This window comes from Rissa tridactyla, chromosome 1, assembly GCF_028500815.1.
Source record: "Rissa tridactyla isolate bRisTri1 chromosome 1, bRisTri1.patW.cur.20221130, whole genome shotgun sequence".
Lineage (NCBI taxonomy): Eukaryota > Metazoa > Chordata > Aves > Charadriiformes > Laridae > Rissa > Rissa tridactyla.
Genome location: NC_071466.1, coordinates 131,851,140 through 131,876,784, shown reverse-complemented (window position 1 = coordinate 131,876,784; position 25,645 = coordinate 131,851,140). Strand labels below are relative to the sequence as shown.

The following is a 25,645-nucleotide window of genomic DNA, read 5'->3' as shown; positions in this document are numbered from 1 at the left end:
TATTCAAAACCAACAGCCAGGTAAATGTTGCCTTTTAAATGTTCTCAGCTGGCAGTAAACAAGTCCCTACAGACTTTTGATTAGCGTACACTGAGCGTTAGGTGGGAGCTGAGGTGGGAAAGCTTTTCATCTCATATTTCTTCTATTATAGCCCTAGTCCCGAGTTATCTTTTCTGTGTAGCTGCCTACTATATAGGATTTGCCTTGAGACTTTTAGTTGTCTGTGCTTTCTGAGGAAGAAGCGAAGGAATCCTTGCAAACACATGCTGCAGAGGTGAGCCTGAAGGGAAACAAAATAGTAAGGTCCCAAAGAAAGGGACTTCACTGCATGACTATTTCAATTTTCTTCTCTTTCCTTCTCTTTTCAGGTCTCCACCAATAAATCTGGGATTAAAATGCTTTCTTCTCTCATGGCAGAAGGCAAATTAATTGATCCTTATGTGACTTTCACAGTGGAAGGATCCACATGAAAGGGTATTAACCATTTGTAACTGAGAGACTAGTATACATGTGCCATAGCTGTGAGTAGGTGGATGTGCCAGTATTTGTTTATCTGACAGGTACAAGAAAAGCCCTGAGATGGGTGGAAATGAGCCTTCATCTTCCCTTTGTACACCATCACAGGACAATGTGAGGTTGACCTGCAAGCTCCGGAGAAGTTTCATTATAGACATGCTTTGAATGGAAAGTCTCCAACTTCAGTTGTTCCATTAGTTGTAGGCTGGTGCTTGCTCAGCAAGCAAAGACCCAGCTTCAATCACTTGCTGCCTGACCAGTGCCCTCGCTGAGCTCAAGAAGGAGGCTGTCTTCAGAAAGACCAGTGGGAAGAGGTCTTGGAGAATAAGCGCTCCCTCTCGAGCTTTCCATTCAGATCGGCATCACAAGGAACATGGCAGCTCAGCTTGCTGAGCTCCCCATCTTCTTCCTCCCCGGCCAACCATCCCCACAGCGCCTCTGCCTCATTTTTTTGAGATTCCTCCATCAGGAGCGGAAGCTCTTCGGGGAGTTAATTAACTCGAGGATGTGTACAACACCCAAACCCCCTTCTCCCCATCCCTCCCACACCTTCCATACCCCACCCCCGGGGGGTGGTGGGGCCTTCCCCGCCGGGAGGACCGGGCGCTGTCCGCGGTGCTGAGCGCCCGCCGCCGCGTCCCGGGGCTTTCTGGGGCGCTGGCGGGGGGCGGGACGGGACACCGGAGGGCACCGCCGGCCAAAAGGAAGTGTCTGCTCCTTGGGTGAAGCCGGGTGACGGGGGGGGGGGGGGAAATCACCACCCCCCCACAAATAAACACAAAAAACCCCAAACCAACCCAAACAAAGAAACAAACAACCAACCAACCAACCAGGAAAAAACCCATCAAACCAAAAAAAAAAAACCCAATAAAAAACCTAAAATTAAAAAAAAAAACACAAAAATTGTAATTTAACATTGGAAAATGAGTTTGAGGCATGACTTTCTCCAATCCACAGCAGCTCAGGGGTATGGTCATCTTCCAACCCTGAAGGTACAAAATGATTACGAGCCAGTCCTCCGTGTACTTCACGACATACTCAGTCTGTTTTCCAAACCAAATTCCCTAGCCACTGAAGGAGAAGGAGCCCTGATGAACTTTGCAGCAGCCTGAAAAGCAGGGGGAAAGTGTAAGGGTTGAGGAGTTTCAGAAAACTGCTTCTGCAAGGATACATAGTTAATTGCCCTTACAGATTTCAACAAGCCGGCCTCTTTACAGACATTTCCCATTACAATCCTTCCAGGCCTCTCTCTGGGAATGAATACAAACCATAAAATGAGACACATGGCAGGGGTGGGCCATTTATCAATGGCCCAAACAGGCACATGCAGCTGCTGAACAGGTGTGTGATGTGCATAAAAGGTGGCAGGGATTAATAGAAAATGATTCAGGGATTCGCCCAAAGAACACAGCAGGCATGCACAAGTAGAATGAGTCACTGCTCATTCATTGAGGCAATTAATCAGAGACAAAATCAGAGGGGAATGACTTATCGGAGCCCAAAAATTGGCTTTTACATGCTTGCCTCTCTTCTCTCTTACCTGTGGAGCCCATGTTTCTCCAAAATGAGAAATTAAAGCCAGAAGTTTTCCCTAATAGCAATATTTATTTAGGATGAAGTGAACTGGGTTTGGTGGTAGCAGGAACTGCTTTAGAAACTTTGGGGGATAAAGTTTATTGGCTAAGTTGGGCAGGAGTTAAATAACAGGACATACGTTCCCTTTTACAGACAGCATCACAGATCTGAACATCAGTGATGAATAACTTTGTTTTGTTTACTCTTTAAAAAAGTCTGCATCACCAGTGACATTTAGTACCCATAGCACTAAACACATAGGAAGAAATCTTTTCAATACTCTTTGAAGACAAAAGTTCAAGAATGAATTATTTCATGTATATTTCCTAATGGGAACACTGCCTTTACAGCCTTGAGTTACATTCTCCAAAGCATTGTGTCAGTCTAAAATACAGATAGCATGTATATGAAGCATTTTCAAAGATTCGTGCCTTACAACATTTCAGAACAAGGTTTTCTGTGCTCCAAATCCATTTTATTTCTCAAGCAGGCAGAGAATGCCAAGCATGTAAAGCAAAGTCTCTCTCATGTACCAGCCTCATTGCTCAGTGCAGTGATCTACCATGTCCTGTTTCTTCTATGTGGGGCAGGGAAGTGAGAAGAGGAGGAGAGATGACACCAGAAGAAAAAGTTCAAGCAGTCCACCACTGTTTTAAGTTCTGAGGCCAAGGTGACTGAAATTCAAGGAACTACTGTAACACACTCCCCCTCCCAACACACATCATGCCTCACCTTCCCCCTTTCCCAGCACTGAAACTTTGCTGTAGGAACAAAAGAAAAAAAGACTCTCAGGTATAAAGATGGTTCTAGAAAGCTCTTCTGCAAAGCTGTAATTATTTAAAGCTGTCCACATAAAACTGTTCTAAGGAGCACTTCCCCGTGTGGTTTTTTTTTACTACCATGTAAAAAGTAGAAAGTGTGCACAATCACCTTTTCATTATCATAAAGGAAGATTTCTTCTTTAGCAATGTGACTTGTTTGATCTATCCAGATTCACAGAATCACAGGATGGTTGAGGTTGGAAGGGACCTCTGGAGATCATCTCATCCAAGGCTCCTGCTCAAGCAGGGCCATCTAGAGCCAGTTGCCCAGGACCATGTCCAGATGGCTTTTGAATATTTCCAGTTGTACAAGCCACATTCAAAACTGGAATCATCACACTGGGCAGCAAATACTGCGCCAACACCATTTGCATGTGAAAGTCTGGCCTCCACCAAGACACTTGTGAGGGTCCTCAGATGTCACAGTTTCGTTCAGGATGGTCCATCTGAAAGATGTTGTAATGAGTTGGGTGTCAGTCTCAGTTCCCAAAAAGCGATAGGATGAGAGAAAATGGCCTCAAGTTGCACCAGGGGAGGTTTAGATTGGATATTAGAAAAAATTTATTCACTGAAAGGATTGTCAAGCATTGGAACAGGCTGCCCAGGGAAGTGGTTGAGTCGCCACCCCTGGAGGTATTTAAAAGATGTGTAGACATGGCACTTAGCGACATGGTTTAATGGTGGAGTTGGCAGAGTGAAGTTAACAGTTGGACTTGATGATCTTAAGGGTCTTTTACAACCTAAACGATTCTATTACTGTTTCCCCCCCCGCCATCTAATATTCTGCATATCTGCTTCTACTTGCTGCCTTCGTTGTAGTTCAGTACAATGGCTTTCAGTTAAACCTCTCTTGAATGTGAAATATAGCTCTTTGGCTATCAAATGTATTTTCAAAGAATTTTCCCCATTTGAAAACATTTTTTTTCCTCCACAAAGTTTTCTTCCCATCTTTTTTACTCAGGATTCCCCCCTGTTGGGGTATTAGGCTTTTAGAAATGTCACATCAAACCACTAGCAGGAACACCCCATCTCACATCCTGAAGACTTTTTCTTGGAAATCCCTTTCCAGACCAGGTTCCAGACCCCTGAACCCCTCCTGGCTGAACTAGTCTCACCTGTATGGTCACCAGCCACTTCTCAGCACTGACTGGTTTTCTCCTGCTGGTTCCTAAATGTTTTGGAGTCATTTTGGAGTAATTGCAGAGTCATTTTTACTTGGAAACAGGGGAGCTGTTGAAGTCCACAGGGCTGACAATGACTTCACCCAACTGTGGACCAAAGATAATTGGAGAAAAATTATTAAGACCATGGGTTAAACAGGCTCAAAGTATGTGAATCATTCTCCTCTGATAGAGCTCTGGTCTCTGAGTCAGACTTTTCCCCCTGAACCCTCTGCTTCTGCCATCGCAGCAGGGATTTCTGGCACATGCACAGGCGTGGAAAAGACAAAAGCCAAGACAAGTGGGTCACTCAACTTCAGGGGAGAGTGGAAGACAGATGATGTAAAGATTTGTCTTCCCTGCAGGAGACGTCTCCACCCTGCTCCCTGCAGGTCTTTGGCTGGAAGAGTTGCTAACACCCCGCTTCACACAGAGCAGAGAAGGGGACTCAAGCAACCTGCAAGAATGGACCAGTGATGTCATCACAAAAAAGGAGTCACAAGAAGGGAAGAAATGCCTTCGGTGGGCTGGGAAGAAAATTCCTGGTATTTTTGTCTGATTTCTGGCAGTTTGAGGTAAGACTCTACTTGACCTTTTTCAGTTGTCTGTGGTGTAGATATCTGAGCCAGTCGCTCCAGCATTTCTTCTTAGTCACAGGAGAGACATAGACAATTTTAGACCCCAGTGATCTCGCACTACAGCACAGCTTGTCAGGAGAGGACAAGGCTGGACACAGGTTTCCAAAATGTATTCCCAACAAAGAGCACGTGCACATAAACCATCGCATTCTTACAGCTTGTTCTGGTATGCCTGACACGACAAACAACAGCTTTTCTCTTTCCTGAACCTCATACCCACCATGCCATCTTGACCTCAGCCAATGCATGGGTGCACCAGCCCCTTGTAGAGGCAATGCCGTAAATACTAACCAGAGGCTGAGTTTGGACCCCAGCTAGCACCAGGCCAAACTGTTGACAAGCAAAAACGCACCAGACAGGTTTTGCAGCCAGGCACCAGCACCACAGGCTGCCTTGTCTCACAGTAACCCCCTGGGCTCAGGACACAAGGCTGTATGAAATGCTATCAGCAACTTATTTTACGTGGCCGTATGTCAGGAGCCCTCGGCCAAAATAAACTCTTAGGCTTGCTCCAATGCATTTATTTTTAGAAAAGAATTTATAGAAATGATCTTTCATGAAAGCAAAATATTGTTGTGAGCCTGTGCAATATTTCACCATGATTTTTCTAAAGAAAAAACGGTCTTCACAGTGGAGCATAAGAAGCAAAACATAGGCCTGAATAACGGTCGTACCTACATTTTGCTGCATTCATCACCAACGACCAGAATCTCCAGGTGATAATCTGGGAGCCAGGGTACAACTGGCACCTACCCAAAGAAAAAATAAAATGATAACTATGTAATAAAAGTAAGATACTGGTTCTTTAAAAATATTTTCCATAATGAGAGTCCTTTAAGCTTTAAAAAACAGTTCTTTACACGTTTGTTTACAACATTTATACAATATTTACACCTTATTTTCTCAGTGCTTCAGTCCTCTGCTAACTCTGTACTGTGAGAATGAAGATTTGGTTAAAGCCTAGGTAATGTGCCAGCGCTCCGGCATGTCTGGATTCTCAAGAATCCATTGCTACGGAAATAAAAAGGAAATTAAACCACTGGAAAAATAAAAAAAGGATGTTAGGTTGCTGTGGAGCCCGAGTAAATTTGGAGGTAAGGTTTAATGTGCCGCTTAATTCATGTCGTTGAGGTAAGATTTAACTTGATGCTCAATTCACATCACTATGCAGTGAATACAGCAGGAGACTGAAGGGCCCCGCGCTGCTGCTCAGCGCTGAGTGCCCCAGGGTCCTCTCTGAAACGGCCCGTGCACAGAAATCCTCTCCTCAAGATGCAGAGCAGGCACCACCAGCTTCCAGACAGCTCTGGCCACCCGAACCTTAAAACGTCTTTCTACAAGTTTCTCAGTCCTCTGATGTCATTTTTAAAAGCAATGTCACTTCAATGGGTATAAAATGGAGCCGTTTACGTCAGGCTGTTTCAAACAGTTCCACGAGCCAGTGCTATTACACTGCAGCCTATTTGCGACATATTACAATGTAATACATATAGCAATGAATAGCCTCCTCTGAGACGGTCCCTCTTATAAATCAAACATTGTTTGTAATCTATCAAGCATGCCTAAAACAGCCTCCAGATCAGTCATCATAAAGAAACGAGGTTTAAATTGCTTTTTTCTATGGTTTTTCTCTTTTTCAAATACAGACCAATATAATGGATTACAGCAGTACTGCTACTACTTTTCCATGAAGTCTGTGATCTGGAGGGTTTGCCAGCAGTGGACATAAACTCTCTGAAAATGAGCTAGTGTTATAATACTGCAAGTCGGTCAAAGGATTCCTGAGATGAACTGTAGCCCCTTTCGCTACTCATCTATTCTTTATTAGCAGTAAGTCAAACCAGTAATCAGATAGTAAGTGCCTTCAAAGTAAAAGCTGCTGTTCTGGAATTAAAAGTCGTAACATCACAAGCAGTTTTACAGTTAAAGGCAAGACCGCTTCTGTCAAATATCACATTGCTAGTTAACGAACTCTTATTTATGAAAGATATTTCATTTTTTTAACTAAATCTATGTTTCCAACTGGTATTTCAACTAAAACAAAAATTCAAGTTCTGGTCAACTGAAACTCCTGACCATAGCTGCAATTGTACTCATACAGCAATCCTGGATTTCTAACCAGACAACAAAAATATGGCTGAAAATACCAAAGGCCAGACTTCGCACCATAACTGCTGAGGAGAGCCATGGGTGTAACACACGGTAACAGAACAGTAGGTTTACCCCCGTTATTTTCTATTGCAATTGGGTATTGCAAGAAGTTACAAATTACATGTATAGAGCACCTTAAACATGGGTATAACACAGCCCCTCTGCAAGTTCTGCTGGCACGCTGCTGCAGTTTTAAATCGGACATGACTGTGAGAAGATGGTACTTCAAAACTGCGGTTCCCCAGTTCATCTGTGTGGTTATTTAAACACCCGCACCCTTCTATTCGATTTCTGAAATGTCCCAGTACCATTCACCCCTCCCCTTCCCTTCCCACCCCACCAATACGCAGGGCTTCCAAAATACCTACTCCTGGCCCTGCCAGCAAGTCCCTGTGTTACCTAAGTGTGCTGCTTTCCCCTCTTCAGGGCTCATTTTTTTGGTCCAGGAAATGGTAGTATATAGGAATCCTCCTTCTATCAGAGAAATGCTGCAAGGAAGGAGGCTAATCACCTATTTGAAGCATGCAGAGACTTAGCTGGAATATTACTCCACATTCAAAGTTTCCTCTGCTCCAAAACAGATGCCGTGTTTCGTGAGCAGCACTTCTCTGGAGTAACTCCATGAATTTGCTGCCAGAGGCTGAGCCCCATCTGCACGTGTTGCTCCCACCGATCGAACAGAGCTGTGGAAACATACTCCAGCGCAGCTGGGCAGCCGGACTGCTATAACACAGGAGCCATAGCCACTCGGGTCTGCCAGGCTATTAGCAAATCCCTCGTAGCATTTGACGAACTCCCACCAGTGTCGCAGGGAATTTGGGCGGTGGGATTGATGGCAGGCTCTCTTCCCCAAAATAACTTACTTTCCCCTGTTCTTAAGAAAAGCTGCCCAGGAAGAGAAAGTGGAAGGGAGCTCATAAAGTCTAGAGAGCTACATCAGTCCTGGCAATTAGTCAGGGCTGCACAACATTTGGGGAGCCCCACATGAGCAGTAAAACAGACAGGCAGATGATTGTGATGACTAACAGATGCGATGGCAAGAGCAGAAACATGGAGATCTTCACTTCAGTCATGTTGTGAACTTGTGCCCCAGGGATACTTGTCACCACAGTGTTTTAGACATGGGGGTGCAGAGGAAAGGACGGAGGAATTGCTGTCAAGCCTTCTCTGCTCTCTCTGTCCTGTATTTGCAGGGGGAAAAATATTCCCAAAATAGCCTGCGTCCAGTACCTTTGTGTACTTTGTGCTGACGCTGGTTTTAAAACACCTGCAGGTTTCAAAGTGCCCCCAACAACCTTGTGTACCCTTCAGTATGCAAGAACAACGCAAAACTCTGAGTACTTCTGTGATCTCCAGACACCACACAACACTTAAGGCAATACGATAATAAATAGTGAAGAAGACAAGTTACTCCATCCATCAACATTGTGACTATTTGCCCATAGGATTCAGGCAAAATGTTTTTCTAATACCACCAAATGCAAAATACTACATCTGGAAACCAGGAGCACAGATGTTGTTGACACCAGATGGGAGAGGCTGCCTCAAGAAGCAGCAGACGGACTTTGATATCACCGTGAATAACCGACTTGGCATGAGCATTCAGCATGCCATATTGCCATGGCAAAAACAGTGGGCACGGTTTGTGGACACAAATATCAAAAAACTGAGAGGAAATCTTAGCACTAGTTTTTATCCATGGTACGCAGAGCACTGGGCCAGCAACTGGTGCTGGGTCATGAGATGCACAGGAACAATGAAGTTCCAGAATAAAAGGTTTCCAGCTTCCGCATCCAATATATACAACATAAAGCTTCAAGCGCTCATTTTCCGCAGTTCATCCAAGAGCTGAAGGGATCAGTGGATATCATGAGACAGTCTGGGACTTCTCAGCCTTGTTGATAAGGGTGCAGCAATCCACAGCTCGAAGATGCAGTTCAAAGACCAATGTGGAAATGTAAATGAATTTCTCAGCAATGACCACAATCAAATATTAGAACAGATTCTCCAAGTACACGACGAATTGCCACTACTGAGCACTTTTAGGGCAAGATTGAATAATTTTCTGTGAGGCACACTGAGATATAGCTTTCAGAATAAGTTATTGAGGTAAGCGATAGAGAGGGAGTAGAGAAGGCAATTGTTGCAGGTGGATGGTCAATTCTGACGCGAGGAGGACATCCACAAAGGGACCAGCCTGTGGGTGCAATTTGTGTGCCACACATCCGACACACTGAGACGAACTGCTGCATGAGGACAGTGACTGGATCCATTCTCTTGCAGGGGAGACAATTTTCCCTTTGCTTGAGGTGCAATCAGTATAATCCCTCAGTAGCACACTTTTCTGAAGCAGGTTTCCTACATGAACAGGTAGAATTATGTTAACGTATGTTTCAGGGGTATAAGAGCCCATGAATTGCCTGATTACGTCACTCACATGCTGAAACACAGACCACAATAAACCACCTAACATCAGCAGGGAAATTTTCCAGCTTTGGCAGTGAGACCACCTCTACAGCACCAAATTGTCACTTGCCCGCTGGGAACACACAGGGACAGATTATTTCCCCAAAGCAGTTCAGGCCTTGGACATTTGTTGGGGGTCTCCTGAAGTACGCAGGCTGCCTAAAGGGGTTTATCAGTGACAGGGGGGCTATCATTATGGATCAGATTAGACTGGCCAGCTTCCTTGTGCTCTGTCTTGTCCAGACCTCTCCAAGAGTTTGCACTTCTCCATTCTCCAAACAGTGAAGCAGTCATGGATTGTCTCCTGCTCTACTTATCAGTGATGAAGGCTCAGCACAGTATTTTGATGGATAAACCAGCCTAGACCACTAGTTCCTGTGGGTTTACTAAACCACCCAGCCCAGAGTCAACGCGATAACACTGGAGTAGGTAGTATAGCTTTCCTTAACGTATGTGTGAACCACCAGTTTAGTATCTAGCAGCTGCTTTGCACACAGTTCTTGGCAAGACTCTCTTTTTCCAGCATGATGACTCAACTCTTTCTTCCTAGGAAAATTACTAAGGTTTGGCAGGTTAACTGCTCCCTTCACCGAGCAGTCTTGCCTATAGGATACGGAGTTCTGTTTTCTTGTTGAGATGAAGCAGAACAGATTACAGCACTGCTACTGCATCAAAACACAATCTCTATGTCTAACACCCACACTCAAGTGACATATTAATATTACACCCTTTGATAAGTCTCCCTTTTAAGTCGCTGGATAAACACAAACCCTATTTTACTGCTAATAATAGCAACTTCAGGTAGTTAGCATATTAGTGCATTAAACACATAGTAAGCAATATTCAAAATAAGCAGGCGTGCAAAGAAACCTTTGTTTCTCTCACAGGAGCATCTACTCTGCCTCTGTAAGGGCACGTTGAGTACTCTGATTTCAAAAATATCAAATATGCCATATTCCATCACGGAAGAAAGCAGGTAAATAGGTGCATCTGCCAGAACAATGGCAACATTTTAGAGTACCATTTGCCCAATGCCTCTCACTCCCCCATCACAGGACTGAGTTCATCTTGCACAGCATGGAGAAGGCTGGCTTCCAGCAGCACAACAGAACAGTGCACTTACAGTTGAATTTTCACTAGCAATACAACAGCGATAGAGTAAGAACATCTTTCTTTAGTTCCTCTCAATTTTTACCATTATTTAAGTTCCTTATGGAACTGAAAGAGTACATACTGCCACTTGCTTAAGCATAGCTGTTTTGCTGTTTCAGTATCAAACCCTGCAGATCTAAGTTTGGTATTCTAGAAACTTAAGGATGTTACCCAAAATAACTCTGAAGCTTTTATGATGAGACAAACTGAGGAGTTGATGTAGGGAGTTTCAGGTGACAAGCAGACGGTTTATGCTGACCAGCTGCATTATCAGGTCTCCATGTAAGTTCAGAGGGAAGCAACTACATCTTGAAAAGGGACTATACAAGCTTCATGATTACTTCCATGGAATCACTGCCTCTGCTAATCTCTGAAGTTTCCACTGCAGGTGCCACAAGGTCCTGAAGACTGGAATTTCTCCAGCATTGCTTATCTGACAGGCTAGAGCTTGTCTGAGCTCTGAAGAGGACTAGAAGCAAGCACGCTTTTTGCAGTCCGTTTATGAATGTGCACAGTCCTTATGAATATGCAAAGCATTTGACGCTGCCCCGCACTACATCCAGATCTCTAAATTGGAGAGACCGGGATGATGGATGGACCACTCTGTGGATAAGGAATTGGCCGGATAGCCACATTCAAAGAGTTGCGGCCAACAGCTTGATGTCTAAGTGGCAACCAGTGACAAGTAGCATTCCTCAGGGGTCAGTACTGGGACTGGTTCTGTTTAACATCTTTGTCAGCAACATGGACACTGGGATTGAGTGCAGCCTCAGCAAGTTTGTCAACACCACCAACCTGTGTGGTGTAGTTCACACACTGGATGGAAGGGGTGCTGTCCAGAGGGACCTGGACAGGCTTGAGACGTGGGCCCATGCAAACCTCACAAAGTTTAACAAGGCCAAGTGCAAGGTCCTGCGTGTGGGTTGGGACATCGCCAAGCAGAAATACAGGCTGGGTGGAGAACGGATTGAGAGCAGCCCTGAGGAGAAGGACTCGGGAGCGTTGGTTGGTGAGAAGTTCAACATGACCAAGCAATGTGCACTTGCAGCCCACAAAGCCAACATCATCCCAAGCTGCATCAAAAGAAGCATGGCCAGCAGGTCATGGGAGGTGATTCTGCCCCTCTACTCTGGTGAGACCCCATCTGGAGTACTGCATCCAGCTCTGGGGCCCCCAACATAAGAAGGACGCGGACCTACTGGAGTAGGTCCAGAGGAGGGTCACAAAGATAATCAGAGGGGTGGAGCCCCTCCCCTATGAAGACAGGCTGAGAGAGTTGGGGTTGGTCATCCTGGAGAAAAGAATGCTCCATGAAGACCTTATAGCAGCCTTCCAGTACCTCAAGGGGGCCTACAGAAAAGATGGGGACAAACTCTTTATTGGAGAGTAAAGCAACAGGACAAGGGGTTAATGGTTTTAAACTGAAAAAGGGGAGATTTAGATTAGATATTAAGAAATTCTTTACTGTGAGGACGGTGAGGCAGTGGAAGAGGTTGCCCAGAGAAGTTGTGGATGCCCCGTCCCTGGAAGTGTTCAAGGCAAGGCTGGACAGGGCTTTGAGCAACCTAGTCCAGAGAAGATATCCCCCTGCCTATGGCAGGGGGGTTGGAACAAGATAATATTTAAGGTCTCTTACAACTCTATCAATTCTATGATTTCTGATGCTAGAGCAAGAGGAGCAGCAAGCAGAGTGCCACATGCTCCTAGCTTTTATTTAGCTTTGACCTGCTCAAGTCCTATTGACCATTGGTATGTAGAAGCATCAGCTCTTAGTACAGAGTGAAAGCAGAGATTTCCAAACTGTAAATAACTTGGACAGCAATTGCTGACTTTGTTTCACACCTCTTTGGCTCATGAGTTGAGTTATGCAGAGGGCCCCTGTTTGGGGGGGGTGCATCTATAAACTGGAGTGCATCACAGAACAGACAGGGAGGCTCTAGCTCAGACCAGACACTTGTATCTAACAGGCATAGGACTGTGCCTCGACAAGTTTTAGAGTCAAATCGAGACCAGGAAATAGTCAAGAGTGCAAAGATGGTTCTCTAGAAACTGTCACTATAGTGTCAGTGAAAGCTGAATCATACCTCACTTAACTGACTAATTTTCAGTAAGTTGAGGCAGGTGTATACATTCACAAGGAAGAAGAGCTAACATCTAAACATAAGAGTAACATCTAAAAACCAAGTATCACTGTGTACTCCATCTCTATTTCTCCCTCCTCAGTGTACCTGCACACACATTGGCCAATAAGCTCCACAAATACTTTTTCAGCACTGTTTAGACACAAGAATTATTTGAGGCAAGCAATGTTTAGCTTAAGTTTATTTGCACAAGAATTTCAGAATCATTAAGGTCCAAACCCCAATTTCCAAGAATGACAAGTGAACACCACAGTGAAGAACAGTAGACAAAGTTACTGTGACCAATCCCTCATTTGGGCTCATCACAAATCCAAATATTTCTAGTACCTTGTTTTGCCAGCTTAAAAAAAAAAACAAAAAACCAACAAAAAACTCACTTCATCCAAAGAAGTATGAGACAGACTTTTCAAGAGCTGACTTCTTTTAATAGTAAAAAAATAATATAAGAGAAAAATAGAAAAAAGGCCTTCTAAATTTCAACAGAAAGTGCAATTTTATTCAGAAAGAGACAAGCCCAATCCAGAGACTTCAGTGAGTGGCTTTCTCTTCTAATACAAGTGAGAAAGACCAGTGTTCCAGCCATTCCCCCCAAAGCTTCTACAACTATAGCCCAGCATCTCACCTTATAACTAGTTTCATTGAAATTAAAGAACATACATGAAATATACTTCACCATATTTAACAAATGGTCGAGTAAGACTTATATGCAAAGGCTAGAAGTATTACTATCCATTTGGCTCTCCCAATGCCCAAATTAGACCAAATTGCCAGTGACTGTGGTCAATTTATTGTTTATTCCTGTGCCTAACAATTATGGCACCCTGACTGAATGAGTTGAGTGAGGGGGACAGTAAACAAGTATCATCAGTACACTGACAGCTTAACTGAAGCAATCTGTCCAAATTGTCTAAGATGCTTTTTCCCCAAGCACTCATATAGTGACAAGCCAAGATCACTACCAACATCAGTAGTTATTCTAGTAATCAGAAACCCACAAAGCCTAGGCACAAAACATACCAAATGCTGAACCCTATAACTCAATCCCAAAATATGGGTCTTTGAATTCCAATAAAAAGTTTTAGGTATTTAGACCAGATTTAAATACTACCTACTGCTTTGTAGACAAGATATTAATGTTAAAGTGTGAGAACCTTTTGAAAAATGGTTACTCAAAAGCAAGCAGTAGTCTTCAACCTCCAGCTTAGCTATTGACTGAACTAGCTGAGGACAAACATAGCAAGAATTAGATCTTGAGCTGAGGGAGTATGAAGTATGCTTTACCTTACAACTTTTCAGTGACCATGGATCAGCATAGGGATTTTACCAAAGTGACTAAAATCCAGTATATTACTAGGTCTCTTTGGTAGCATCTTTATTAAATTAAAAAAATAACCTATCTTACAATGAGGAAGTCACACCAATAAACAGTAAGTCAAGGGGGACTTGGCAATAAATATTGAAAACAGATGCTTAGCCTCAGACTGGCTTAGCCCAGCAGAGCTTATGAGCTACAGGAAGAAAACAGCTGTTTTAAACTGCACAATCTAGTTTACTAGAAGCCTAGTCCTGAGGAATGATGCACTGATACAAGACTTGCAGTCTCGTGTTACTGCAGCTTTGTTTTGATGCCACTGCCCAGCGGGAATGTGTTAAGGTAATAGTGTGAAGCAGTCTTTCTCTAACCTCCACTTGACAAACAAGTGAGCAAGAGGATAGAGCAGGTTTGCAGAGGCATCATTAAGTACTGAAGGGAGACTGAATCAATCAAGCAGGCAGTTTAGACTTGGCCTAGGGTCATCACTATTAACTTTTACTTAGCAAGGAGTAACATGAGAATAAGCGCTACAAGGGCCACCATAAACCTGAGGGATAGGAAACACAGCAGTCCTGCAAAGCTTAAACCCAGGAAGCCAGCGGTTCATGGAGCAGCCATTCAACATAAAGTTTCCTTAGAGGACTCAGCAACAAGCTACCTTACCAAAAGCACAATATTTATGGCAGGAAACTTAAATTCTCCATAGCTCCATCTCAGTAGGAATCTGTTAGACCCTTTTTTCTATCACTTCCTTTTCCATTAGATGCACCTGGCCTGATATTCAACAGCCAAGGCATTCAAAGACTAGTAAAATATAAGTCTGTCTGAAGCTTGTGAGGACTCCTCCTTGGCATCTGATTACTTCTTCCACATGAGCTGGTGCACAGGAACAGTTTTTAAAGATAAGCCATGAGACTACACAAGACAGATACATGAGTCTAAGCTATTTGATATGCAAATCAAGCACGTCCCTCTAGGCAACAGTTTACTTCTGCAATGGGTATAGCTTAGGTTGGGTCTAAAAACATCTATTTAACAGACGATAGCAATTACAAATGCCTAAACAAAACACTTCCTTCTTTCTAGTAACACTGTATACTAAGCCAAGTATTGCCTTGCATGCAGAAGTTAGTTACGCCTAGGTCTGCATTCCAGCAGCAAGCTTGCACTAAGTTTAACACGCATGATAACACTGGCATCATATTAGTTTTTAAAAAGCCTTCCAAATAGTCAGTCTTGGGTGAGATGCCTTGTCTGTAATCTACAGCAAGTCCAAGCCACAGTTAATGAAAAAGGCTGGATTCACTTTCAAGTTTAGCTACTTTGGCTGACTACTCAGGAAGCCTTTAATCAAAAAAAAAAAAAAACACAACAGAAGACACCAAATTATTTGTCCATTTGCTACTGAAGTTGCTTACAAAACTATTCAAAAAGTTAAGCTAAAGCATGTTTGGCTACAGTCTGCTTTCTGGATTGTATCCCTCCCCACCTTCCCAAGCTAAATGAAGAATTCTGAACAAAAGGGCAGCCTCGCTGCTCTATTGAGGCAGTCTTTATGAAGTAGTTATGAGAAGTGAGAGAACTTGCAAAGTAACTAGAAGGTTTTGGTCCTACAAGGAACAGGCAGGGTTTTTTACTGCCATTTAAGTGCTACACTGCTATTGTTTCCACCTCAGACAGCAACCATGCATGGGTGTTTCACCTGCTTTCTGTTTTACCTTCTAAACTTAAGTCATTTGTTTGATCAGGTACTTTGGTCTCACAAGCTTGCAGAGACAGCTAGAAGTCATTAAAAAAGGTTTAGCAAACAAGTATTCTTAAACAGTGCACCAGTACATATTAAATAGCTCTAAGATTTGCCTTTCTAGTCTACTTCTCTGGTTAAGCAAAGGAAACTCAAGATCATTTGCTATATGTATTTTACTAATGCAATTCAGTGATAATCATCCAGTTAATACACCAGTTTCTAACACCGCTATATACATAAGTAGTGAATTTTTAACCTTCCTTATGAAGTACAGGAATTTCAAAGCAGCAAGTTCAGCGCATACCCTTCAGGAAGGTCAGCCCCCCACACCTCCAAGGGAGTTCTTACTCTTCCAGAGGCTATTCTGAAGACAGGGGCAGACTTTCACCACATACAACCTCTGCGAAGAGCTCTGCTTAGGGTTTATATACTTCTTCAAGTGTAGGTTAAGACAAGTAAAGAGGAAAAATTTGACTCTAACCACTCAAAATACCATCTCATGCAGTGACCAGGTGATAGTGATAAACCAGTAAGCTCAACCCTTAAGTGGTGATAGACACAGGCCTTCAGGACCTGCCTGAAGTTGTACAAGAAGAAATTAATTTTAGGAGGCACTTTAGGAATTTATACTGTGGCAAGAGTGCACATCATCCTGCAACTTACAGTGGTTCAGGTTTTTGGGGTTGGATTTTTGTTGGAGGGTTTTGGTTTTTTTTTTGCTTACTGTGGACCTATGAGGAAGAAAGTTGGGCCAGACCTCAGTGTAAGAGCTGTGCTACTTTCCAACTGTGCCAAAAATTGTTTTGAAAGATGCAGTCGGAAAGGCTTTATTTTGAGCCTGGACTTAGCAGTATTTTTCCATCCTAACTATTCAAACTGTCGTTCCAATTCTATTTAAGACTTCAGTTTCTCATTTCAAGGACTTTTCACATTAGCAAGTTTTAGATTGTGTTTTGGTGCATGTTTAGAGATGCCACCTTCCAAATTTTTGTATTCAAGGAAAAACTTAGACAGCTTATGCCTTAGAGATAGACTTAATAATCCATCTTCAACTTGCAAGAAATTAATCTTAAACTGGAAGCTGGAGCATATATTTCTAGGTACTACAGGGAACAACATTTAGGCCCTCTAAAAGGTAGGCAGTATCTGTACTGTTACCAGTTCTATACAGGCAGAAAGTAAAAGCAGCCCAAGCATGACACGAGCCCACGCTTGCACAATTAGTTCAATAGAAAGTTGGCCAGAACTTGAACTGAGGAAGTATAGAGTAATGAGGTTAGGCAATAGAAAGCAGAGTCTTGCTGCTATTCCAAGAGTGGCTTCTGCTCCACCTAAGATATTTTACAGTCTTTCCTCTATTTACTAACCCAGTTTACTGAATACTCCACTTAGATCATGTTAATAGCCACTTCCAGAACTAGTACAGAGTTTTGTAACTACTCCTCTTAACATTTGTCTGCTGTTTCTCTTCTCCTAATGAAGAGATAATAAGGCTTCTTGGCATTTGTAGAGATATACTGAAAGGTTCATAGCAGGTCACCTGGTTGCATAGTCCTACTGCACACCAGGAAATGGACAGTCCAATGCAGTCATGCTTCCATTAGAAAACCTCCAACTGACAGTTAATTTCTTGTCTATATACACTCAGCATCTTGGCCTTCAGTAGCCTCCATTCAAGAGAAACAATCAATTGCAAGGCAACCAAGTGGGGTAGGACTGGCTGTATGGCAGAGGAGCATTTGCAAGATAGTAGTTGCTGAAGTTTACATCACTAACGTAAGGTGCTGGCTGGTAATAACAGGTAACATTAGTGGCATTAGGGATGATGTTTTGTTCTGCCAGAACTTTGAGAGCTAGCAGAGAAATTAAGTTGAGAGTCTGCCTTCGCTCATGTCCCATTAGACAGACTGTGCTCTCATTCACCACCCTGCGCAGAATCATGAGGTAGTCATATTTGCTCCTTTCTTCTTTGGAGAAGTGGTTCTGGAGGTAGGTCTCTAGTTTACGCTGCTGATCCAGGATGTCTGGGAAGTCTATGAAGAATCGGGAGCACATGTAGCGCTCCAATGTTTTGATCTCATCCTTATCCATGGGCCTGAAGTCCCGTACTAGGAGGTTACTGTACTTCAGAAGCCCACCACCTCGGATCTCTTCAGGATTTTTGGTAGCTATCAGCTTGTTCTGGAGGTGATCAAAAGCTGCTTCAAAGTCTCCATACATGCTCTCCCCAATCACAGTTGGATGGAAGTGCTCCGACATGGGGGTTTCTGAGTAGTCATAATAAAAGAGCAGGGAGTCCAGTATGATTTGGAAAGAGTCCACACTGAACTCAAACTGTCGCCTTATACAGTCTACAAACTTCAGCTCCACATTCCTGCCATGTTTGTTGGAAAGTGATATCAAGCTCCAGCGGTCAGACTCCGTGTACACTTTTACTAGTTTCTGGATGTAGGCTTCTTTCAGTGTTACTGGACTGATTTTTAGCTTGCTTACTCCTTCTGGCAAGAAATTCAAGAGGGATCGCAACACCACATCTCGAACTAACTGAAACTCTGCCTCGCTTGGAAGAGAAACTTGAAAAATGAGATCCAGGTCTTTGCATCCCAGCCCATTGTCCTTGACCAGGACATGACCAGCTGCAGAGCCATTCAGACGGACATCATGTACCACAATGCCCGCTTCACTCAGCCTATTCCGAACAGTCTGAACAATGTCCTTCAGAGTTATCTTCAGTGTGGGGAAGTTACCTCGTCCATGGATTGGAACCACCTCTGTAAGAACCTCGTGCAGACGGCTGACCTGCTCCCAGTTCAGTACACTGCATGACATGCAGTCTGTGTTACTTCCTTTGTCTGCCATCTTAAGATTTTTCTTCTCCAAAGAAACTGCAGGGAGATGGAATTAAAAAAAACCACAAGTCAGACTTTCTGTTTATGCTTCCTAGATATATCCTATGCTCTGCTTTTCTGTCTACGCACACAAACTAGAAAGAAAATTCTATGTACTAATGATTATCAGCAAGCCTTTCACCTGAAGTGATACTCAGCTTCTCTACTGCTTCAGGCACAAAATTTTTTTAGTGAGGTAGAGTTAAGTACTTCAGCAAAGCAGTTTGTGTCAAAGGGAAATTATCAAAGACAATAATTTTAAAGATAAGCTTTACTTAAGTTAAAGATCATCTGCAACACCAGCTGAAGCCAGAGGAGCCATAAGTGCAAAGCACTTCCGAAAGTTAAGCTTTGAACTTGTTTCATTATACATGGAGCTCAAACTGCTCCCTCCAACTGGCACAACAGTGGAAGACACTCAGGTGTTAGTTTCAGGGCTTAGAGATCCAGTCCACTGAAAACACTTTAATTATGCCAGAGACACAAGATCTCTTCCTTTTCATAAAAATCTCTCCTTAACCATCCAGCATCTACCACTCATAGGATAAGGGCTAAGTACACCTTGCTCCTCCAAAAAGCTCCAGCACTTCAGCATCCTGGACAGAATTTCAGCTACAAAGTCAGATAACACAACTATTCAATTTGTGTTCCTGTGTTCATAAGCAACTTTTTACTCTTCAGACATACTGCATAATCAAACTACCTTTTTGGAAATATTTATGCTTGCCTCGACCTTTTGCTTGTTTTTGGAGGGCAAACAAGCTTGTAAAAGCAAGCATACACTCAGATGAGGTTAAGGCACACATCATGTTAGCTTTATGCTTTAACACAGGACTTAAAAACCTCACTGATGAGACTTGCTCATAGCCTCATCTGAACTTCTGCACTTTTTAAAGAGTCTTGTCACAGTTGACCAGATCATTCTCTTGTGCTCAAGTGGCTTGTGTTTTGAAGTATGCAGATACTTACATATGTTCTACAGTCACACAACTCCAAGTGGTATTAATACACTTTTCTCTTTTTAAGTGTTCCAGGTTTCTATTGTGGCCAGGTGCTTCCTGACAGCTACAGACTAATTGAGGACTCACCTTCTGCCCCAAATACTTGTGAAGACTGCAGCTGCCAAGGTCAGACTAGTCAGACTTAGGGTACTTAACTCTTGCCTACCAGGAGTCATTTAAAACCCAACCATACTGTTTCCTAACATTCATCAACATAGTACACAGAACAATTTTTAAGCAAGATTCAAAGAGCAGCTATTGTCATTTCACGCCTATCCTCTTCTAGCTTTTAGTTTTTGAATAGCTCATTTGACCTGTCACCTCCTCTACAGAAGGCAGTCAAATCCTAGATCAAATATGCATTCAGGTAAAAATGCTCCTGGGGAAGCAACTTCTGCCCTTGAGCATGAGCTGTTGTGTTACAAGCTTTGCTGCTGTGGGTCACATCAGCTCCAACAGGCAGGAAACAAACCTGTGATTCGCAACATGAGTAGTCCAGGACAAACCAAGGGGTTCTTCAAACTCTGCCCTTAAGGCTGCAGTGCAGCATAAAACCAGAGGCATCAAACCTGCCAGCAGCTGCCCTGAAGCACTTTGAACACATTCAAGTACATTTTCATCTTAAAACCACTGTATTTCCATTAAATCCTCAGATCACTAAAGAACATAAGAGTCTTTTATAACTTCTAGTTTAAGGTGCAAGTGTTTTAAGCTACCACCTCTGAAAGCATTCCCTCTCCTCCCTCCCATTTGTAGCCTTCCCAGCAGCTAAGAAAACACAGGCAGCCCACCGAGCAACAGAAAGGACTAGGAACAGTGCTTCCCACCCCTCCCACACACACTTGGTTCTGCTTGGTGAACCAAAGAGAACATCTAGGAAAACAACCTGTATTGCTGCCCTTGCAGGGGGAAGACGAAGTATTTAATTTCCAGTTTGGTGGAGGTTTAATGCTCAGGCTGTCAGCCTATGAAGTCTCACACCCCTAAATCACTCATGTGTTTGCCTACTCTGCAAGATTTGTATTAGTGAGAACAGGATCCTAACGACTTTAATATACTTGGGATGCTAGCAGTTAGCACACCTCTTGTTTCTATCACAAGATAGATCTTGTTTCTATAAGATTTTCTGTCACAAGAAGATGCTCACTCACTGGGAAGAAAACAGCTCTGAAGACGAGATAGGCACTACCTATCTTTAATACTAAGAGGAAAGAGTGTTGTCCTTCACTTGGACGCAAGCCTCAAATCAGAGGCAGAAGCAGCAGGGACAACACACCTTCACCTTTGTCATGATGAAGTACATGGAGATTTCCCTCCCAGACGTATAATTTGACACGACACCTAAAAAAAGCTCATGCGACCGCACCTGCGGCACCCCCTGTGCCACAAGTCCCCTTCAAACCCCGGCCGGGGAGGCTCGGCTTCCTTTTTCCAGGCGTTTTCTCTGGAGAGGGGAAGCTGAGCGCGCTTTACTGCGCCCTGAGGGGCAAACGCCTACGGCGCACCCGCCGGCTTGGGGACCCGCCCTCACCTGGGGGGGGATAGGGGCACGCGGAACACTCGCCGTTAAACCGCTATCAATAACAACGACAGCAACTCCAAAAAGCGTTACTAAGCGCTTCTGCCTCGAAGAGATTCCTTCACGTAAGCGATCCCGCCCGGACCGGACCCCCGACCCTGCGTCTCTTCCCCCCTCCCCGCGTCCCGTCCCGGTCGCCGCCGCTCACCTCAGCCGCGCCCGCGCACCCCCGAAACAACGGCGCCAGCCTCGCGCGCGCGCGCCCACCCTTGCCCCCCGCGCCCGCCCTTTATGGACGCGCCGCCCGCCTCGCCCCGCCCCCTTCTCCCCCTCCACCGCCGTGAGGGAACCGGCGGGCGGGGCGCGAGGCGGTGGCACCGGTAACGGCCGCCCCCGCCGGAGAGCGGCAGGCAGCGACGGGGCTGAAACTGCGGATACTGGGAAGAAATGAGAGGCACTGGGAGGGGACTTCGGTGACTGGGAGGGACTGGGAGGGGGACTGGGGTAACTGGGAGGGATGAGGGGGAGAACTGAGAGCAGCCTCAGCCAGCGCAGTCAGTGACGGGGCTGAAACTGGGGATACTGGGAGGGACTTGGGGGCACTGGGAAGATCCCAGTACTGGCCCCTCCCACCCCTGATCAAGTTGGGGGACCCAGGCGTCCGGGGACCTTCCCTTCCCGCACCACAATGGAGACCGCCACCCCTTCCCAGTCCGTATTGTGAGCTTCCCAGTTCATACTGGGAGCAGACAGCCCCTTCCTGGTATGGACTAGGAGCTGTGATCCCTTCCCAGTCCGTACTGGGAGCCCCTGTCCTTTTCCGGTATGGACTGGGACACCCTTCTCCAGTCTACACTGGGAGCCGCCGCCTCAGCCCTCCTGCTGCGGGGGAGCGGGGGCGGGTTTGGCCGCCGTTCGGGCCGCCGGGCGCTCGGCCCGGGAGCGCGGCGGGGATCGGGGTGGGGAAGAGGCCGGGGAACGGCCGCCCCCGCCACCGAGCCGTCACCGGCCTCCCGCCGCCTCCGGGGGCTCGCCCCGCAGCCTCCCCCTCGCAGGTGGCGGCGGGGGGAGCCCAACGGTCGCTTTCCGCAGCCCCCTCCCCCACTCACCTCTATCCCTCCATCCCCCTCGTACATATAGGACTGCACAGGGAAGGGAAAGCAACGGCCTAAAGATTTCGAGGGAATAACAAGATAGGGAAGTAGGCATGGCTTTCCCAAAGGTACCTTGCCCCGGCCAGACCAACTGTCAGCACAGATCCAAGATCTCCAGGCTTCGCCTAAAGAGTTTACTACGGTGCCACATCGGAAACAAGCCAAACTAAGGAGTTCATATCAAAACTGCATGGATGCGCTGGCAAGGACGCGACGAAAGCATTGAAACAGCGCCCTACTGAGAAGGACAGCTGATGGGCTGTGGGAGGCACGGGGGACACGGAGGAGGACGGAACTATTAGACAGGAAGCAATGAGTAACTTGGACATACAGAGTGATAAAAATTGGCTGGTGTTTAATAGTATGCAGTGCAAAATCATGCACCACAGGGATAAATTCTACAATTTCTGCTGTTTCAACGTTTCAGCAAAAGAGAAGAGAAGGACCAGGGGCATTTGCCTTTTGTAGGATAATCAGGACTCAGTAGAGGGGGGAAAAAAGCAAAACTTCTCCTAGGACAGGCCAGTTGACATATTTCTAGTAGAGCTAAAAAAGTATTTATAAAGCATTGGGGGAAAAAAAAAGCCCAACACATCTGTTAGGCTCTTTGGTCATACACAGTCAAGAAAAATGAATTGAAACCTTTGCACACACGGAGAAGAGCTGACCTTATCAGAGGAAACTGCAAAGCTCCTCTTTGCCGAGCAAACACAAACAGGCTTTCCTTGTTCCACCAACAGTGCCAAAGATGAGCAGGAATATGGGTGGGTTGGTTTATTTGTTTATTTATTTTTCTCTGGTAGCGCACCATTGGGATAAATAACAGGAAACAAAAAGAGCTGTTTAAAGGACAACATTGACACAAGAATCAGATGCCAGGCAAGTTACCATCTTTTTGTCTGATGAGATAGTCATGAATTCAGAGCATCGCAGGAGGGAGGGGAATAAAACTAACTCATTTCAAGACGGAGCTAGAAAAGAAAATACGTAATATGACTGTCTATGGTGGTATGGAGTTGGACATGAGGATCCAGATCTCTCTCAACATTTTTTTTTCCTGTGTTTCTAAAACAAGAAAGAGAAATAGGGAACTCAAAAAGAAGCTTTACCAGAAATGACGGAGCCATAACCACCAGTAAGGAAACGTCTCACTTGGAGGTTAAAACAGTGAATGGTCTCCCCTCTTAAGAATATTTCTGCCTCAAATATTATTGTCTTTTGACAAAAACTGATTATTTTGGACAGTATCTTTTCTGTTGGACAAACAGCAATCAAATTACATGTTGAAAAATATTGTGTATTTGTAATATTCATTAGAAACCAATAAAGGCAAAGATAAACTGCAGGACGTACTGCTATTACAGATGTTAAAGTATTAATAAAAGGCTCACGTTTCACAAAAATGTTTGCAAAAAAAAAAGAGCTGTCTCAACTGTATCTTAAAGATCGGATACCCGAGGTGTTTTCTGCCTCCTCTGATTTGCAGACCTTGAGTATTTGTCAGCAGAAGTGCAGCACTCTCTACAGTAATTTAATACACTTGGGTTTTTTAATTGCTTTTCATTGGTCCTACAGAAGGGATCTGTGGGACGGGATTTTGAAATGACATTTAAAGCCTGCAGGACCAGAGTCCTGGGTAAATTGCAGGAATAACGAAGAGTTCATCTTTGAGTAACGAACATCTAGGAGAACGAGCCCATTTACCCCTGAAAAGAACCAGCCTTCTGCTATCCATCTGCCTGGGTCTGTGCGGTGGATTACTGTGCTGTGGCAATGGAACATGTGGAAGCACACAGCCCACTGGCGAGACGAGAGATTCAAAACCGTGGGTTACTGCTCAGGTGCTGTGGCTGCCAAGGGGAATCTGACGCAGGCCCAGACCCAGCTCCAGGGTACAGTCTTAATGTTTCAACATTTATTTAGGACTGACTTTCCCGCTGTCAGGTGTAACTCCGAGTTTGGGAGGGAGTAATGGATGATCCCAATCTTTGCCAGCCGTCCTTTCTCTGAGAGCAACTGGGATACAAATTCCTGCCGAGAGGCAGTGAGAGGTGGCAGCCACAGTCCCCCTCTGCCCTAGGACAACCATCTTCTCACCCTTCTCCCACAGCTGCTCCATCCCATCCCTCATCTCTGCCCACGTCCCCAGCACCTCCTCCCAGCTACAGTCCCTCCTCTCCCATCCTGGGGTGTACCCCCCTTTGGGATACACACCAATGGGACCTGTTTCAAAGGGTTTTCAAAGAGAGGGTGGGGAAGGAAGAAAGACCAAATGGCTCCTGGGATGGCAGTGTGACAGGGGGAAAAAAGAGTCTGGGAACTGCAAAAACAGAGGCAAGCCCAGATTTTTATGAACACAGTGCAACTTGTTCATTTTAATCCAGTAAACGGGGCAGCAAATTTGGCAGAAGAAACACACTTAAAAACTTGTAAATCAGCTCAGTGACCTGGCACTGTCAGATTAGTTTCCTTACGTGATGCATTGCTGAACGTAATGTGTCATTATAAATCTTGGTTGCTACAGCTGCTAAAGCCATAAAGTGAAGCAGAGTTATTAATACATGGTAGTAGTAGCTGTCATGCTCCATTCTGTAATTGAGGATCAAACCTGCAGTTGGGAAAGTCTTCTTTTTTGTCTGACGCGGGGTAACTGCATGTCTGCAGACACCAAGAGCGTGGAGACAGGTAGGAACGTCCCACCCACGCGGGGCCATGGTGAAATCCTCCTGCACAGTATCAAGAGTGAGCCGCTTTCTCTGTTGCTGGGTGCCTTTATGAGTCCTTGAGGTTTCCCGCGGGGAGATACAGCAATCCTTCCTCCCAATACATGGATAAAAGTAGAAAAGTGAAGTCCAGGATAGATATGCGGATTGTAATAATGCAGGGAACAGCAGTCTTCCAAAAATCTCAGGTTAAATTGGCCACTAGAAGCAGAGCGACAGCTGGGAAGTTCCTGCTCCAAGGGCTGAGATGCTACTGTGCAGGGCTTCCCAGCTCCCACCAAGTTCTGAGCTCAGCAAAAGCCGAGAGCCCTCCGTCTCCAAGAGGCAAGAAATGCTACCAGGCCCCTTCCCCAGCAGGACCTGTGCGAAGTGGGAGCTCCAGGCTCCTGCTGCGTTTAGACACAAGGAGGACACAGAAACCCAGAGTTGCTGTCTCTCACGAATGTTCTTTTGAAGACGTCCCCACCCATTATCCCTTCCACTGCTTTGCTGCGTGCCACCTCTGGCAACTCAGGCTGTGGCCTGCAGATTCTTCTTCTCACGAGCCCTCTGATGTATATGCCTAAAACTGCTTAAAAGCCTGAAGGAACGGAGCCACTCAGATGCGTGACAAAGTATACAGGCCAAATTCTTCCACACCTCTGCCCAGGCCACCGGCAATTTTTCTTCGGCAACAGG

At 45.0% G+C, this 25,645-nt stretch overlaps 1 protein-coding gene across 1 annotated transcript; it reads right to left on the bottom strand.

Annotated features, from left to right (window-relative positions):
* Nucleotides 1-12,784: 12,784 nt before the first annotated feature.
* On the bottom strand, nucleotides 12,785-21,350 carry TENT5C (terminal nucleotidyltransferase 5C). Its single transcript, XM_054188080.1, has 2 exons — nucleotides 21,299-21,350; nucleotides 12,785-18,567 (listed from the first exon to the last, which is right to left on the bottom strand). The coding sequence occupies exon 2, from the start codon at nucleotides 18,539-18,541 to the stop codon at nucleotides 17,369-17,371; it is 1,173 nt and encodes a 390-aa protein (XP_054044055.1). The 5' UTR covers nucleotides 18,542-18,567; nucleotides 21,299-21,350; the 3' UTR covers nucleotides 12,785-17,368.
* Between the last annotated feature and the right edge of the window lie 4,295 nt (nucleotides 21,351-25,645).

Bases quoted from the DNA above. Each gene is read 5' to 3' on its own strand.
- TENT5C (XM_054188080.1), bottom strand. From the start codon at position 18,541: ATGGCAGACAAAGGAAGTAACACAGACTGCATGTCATGCAGTGTACTG.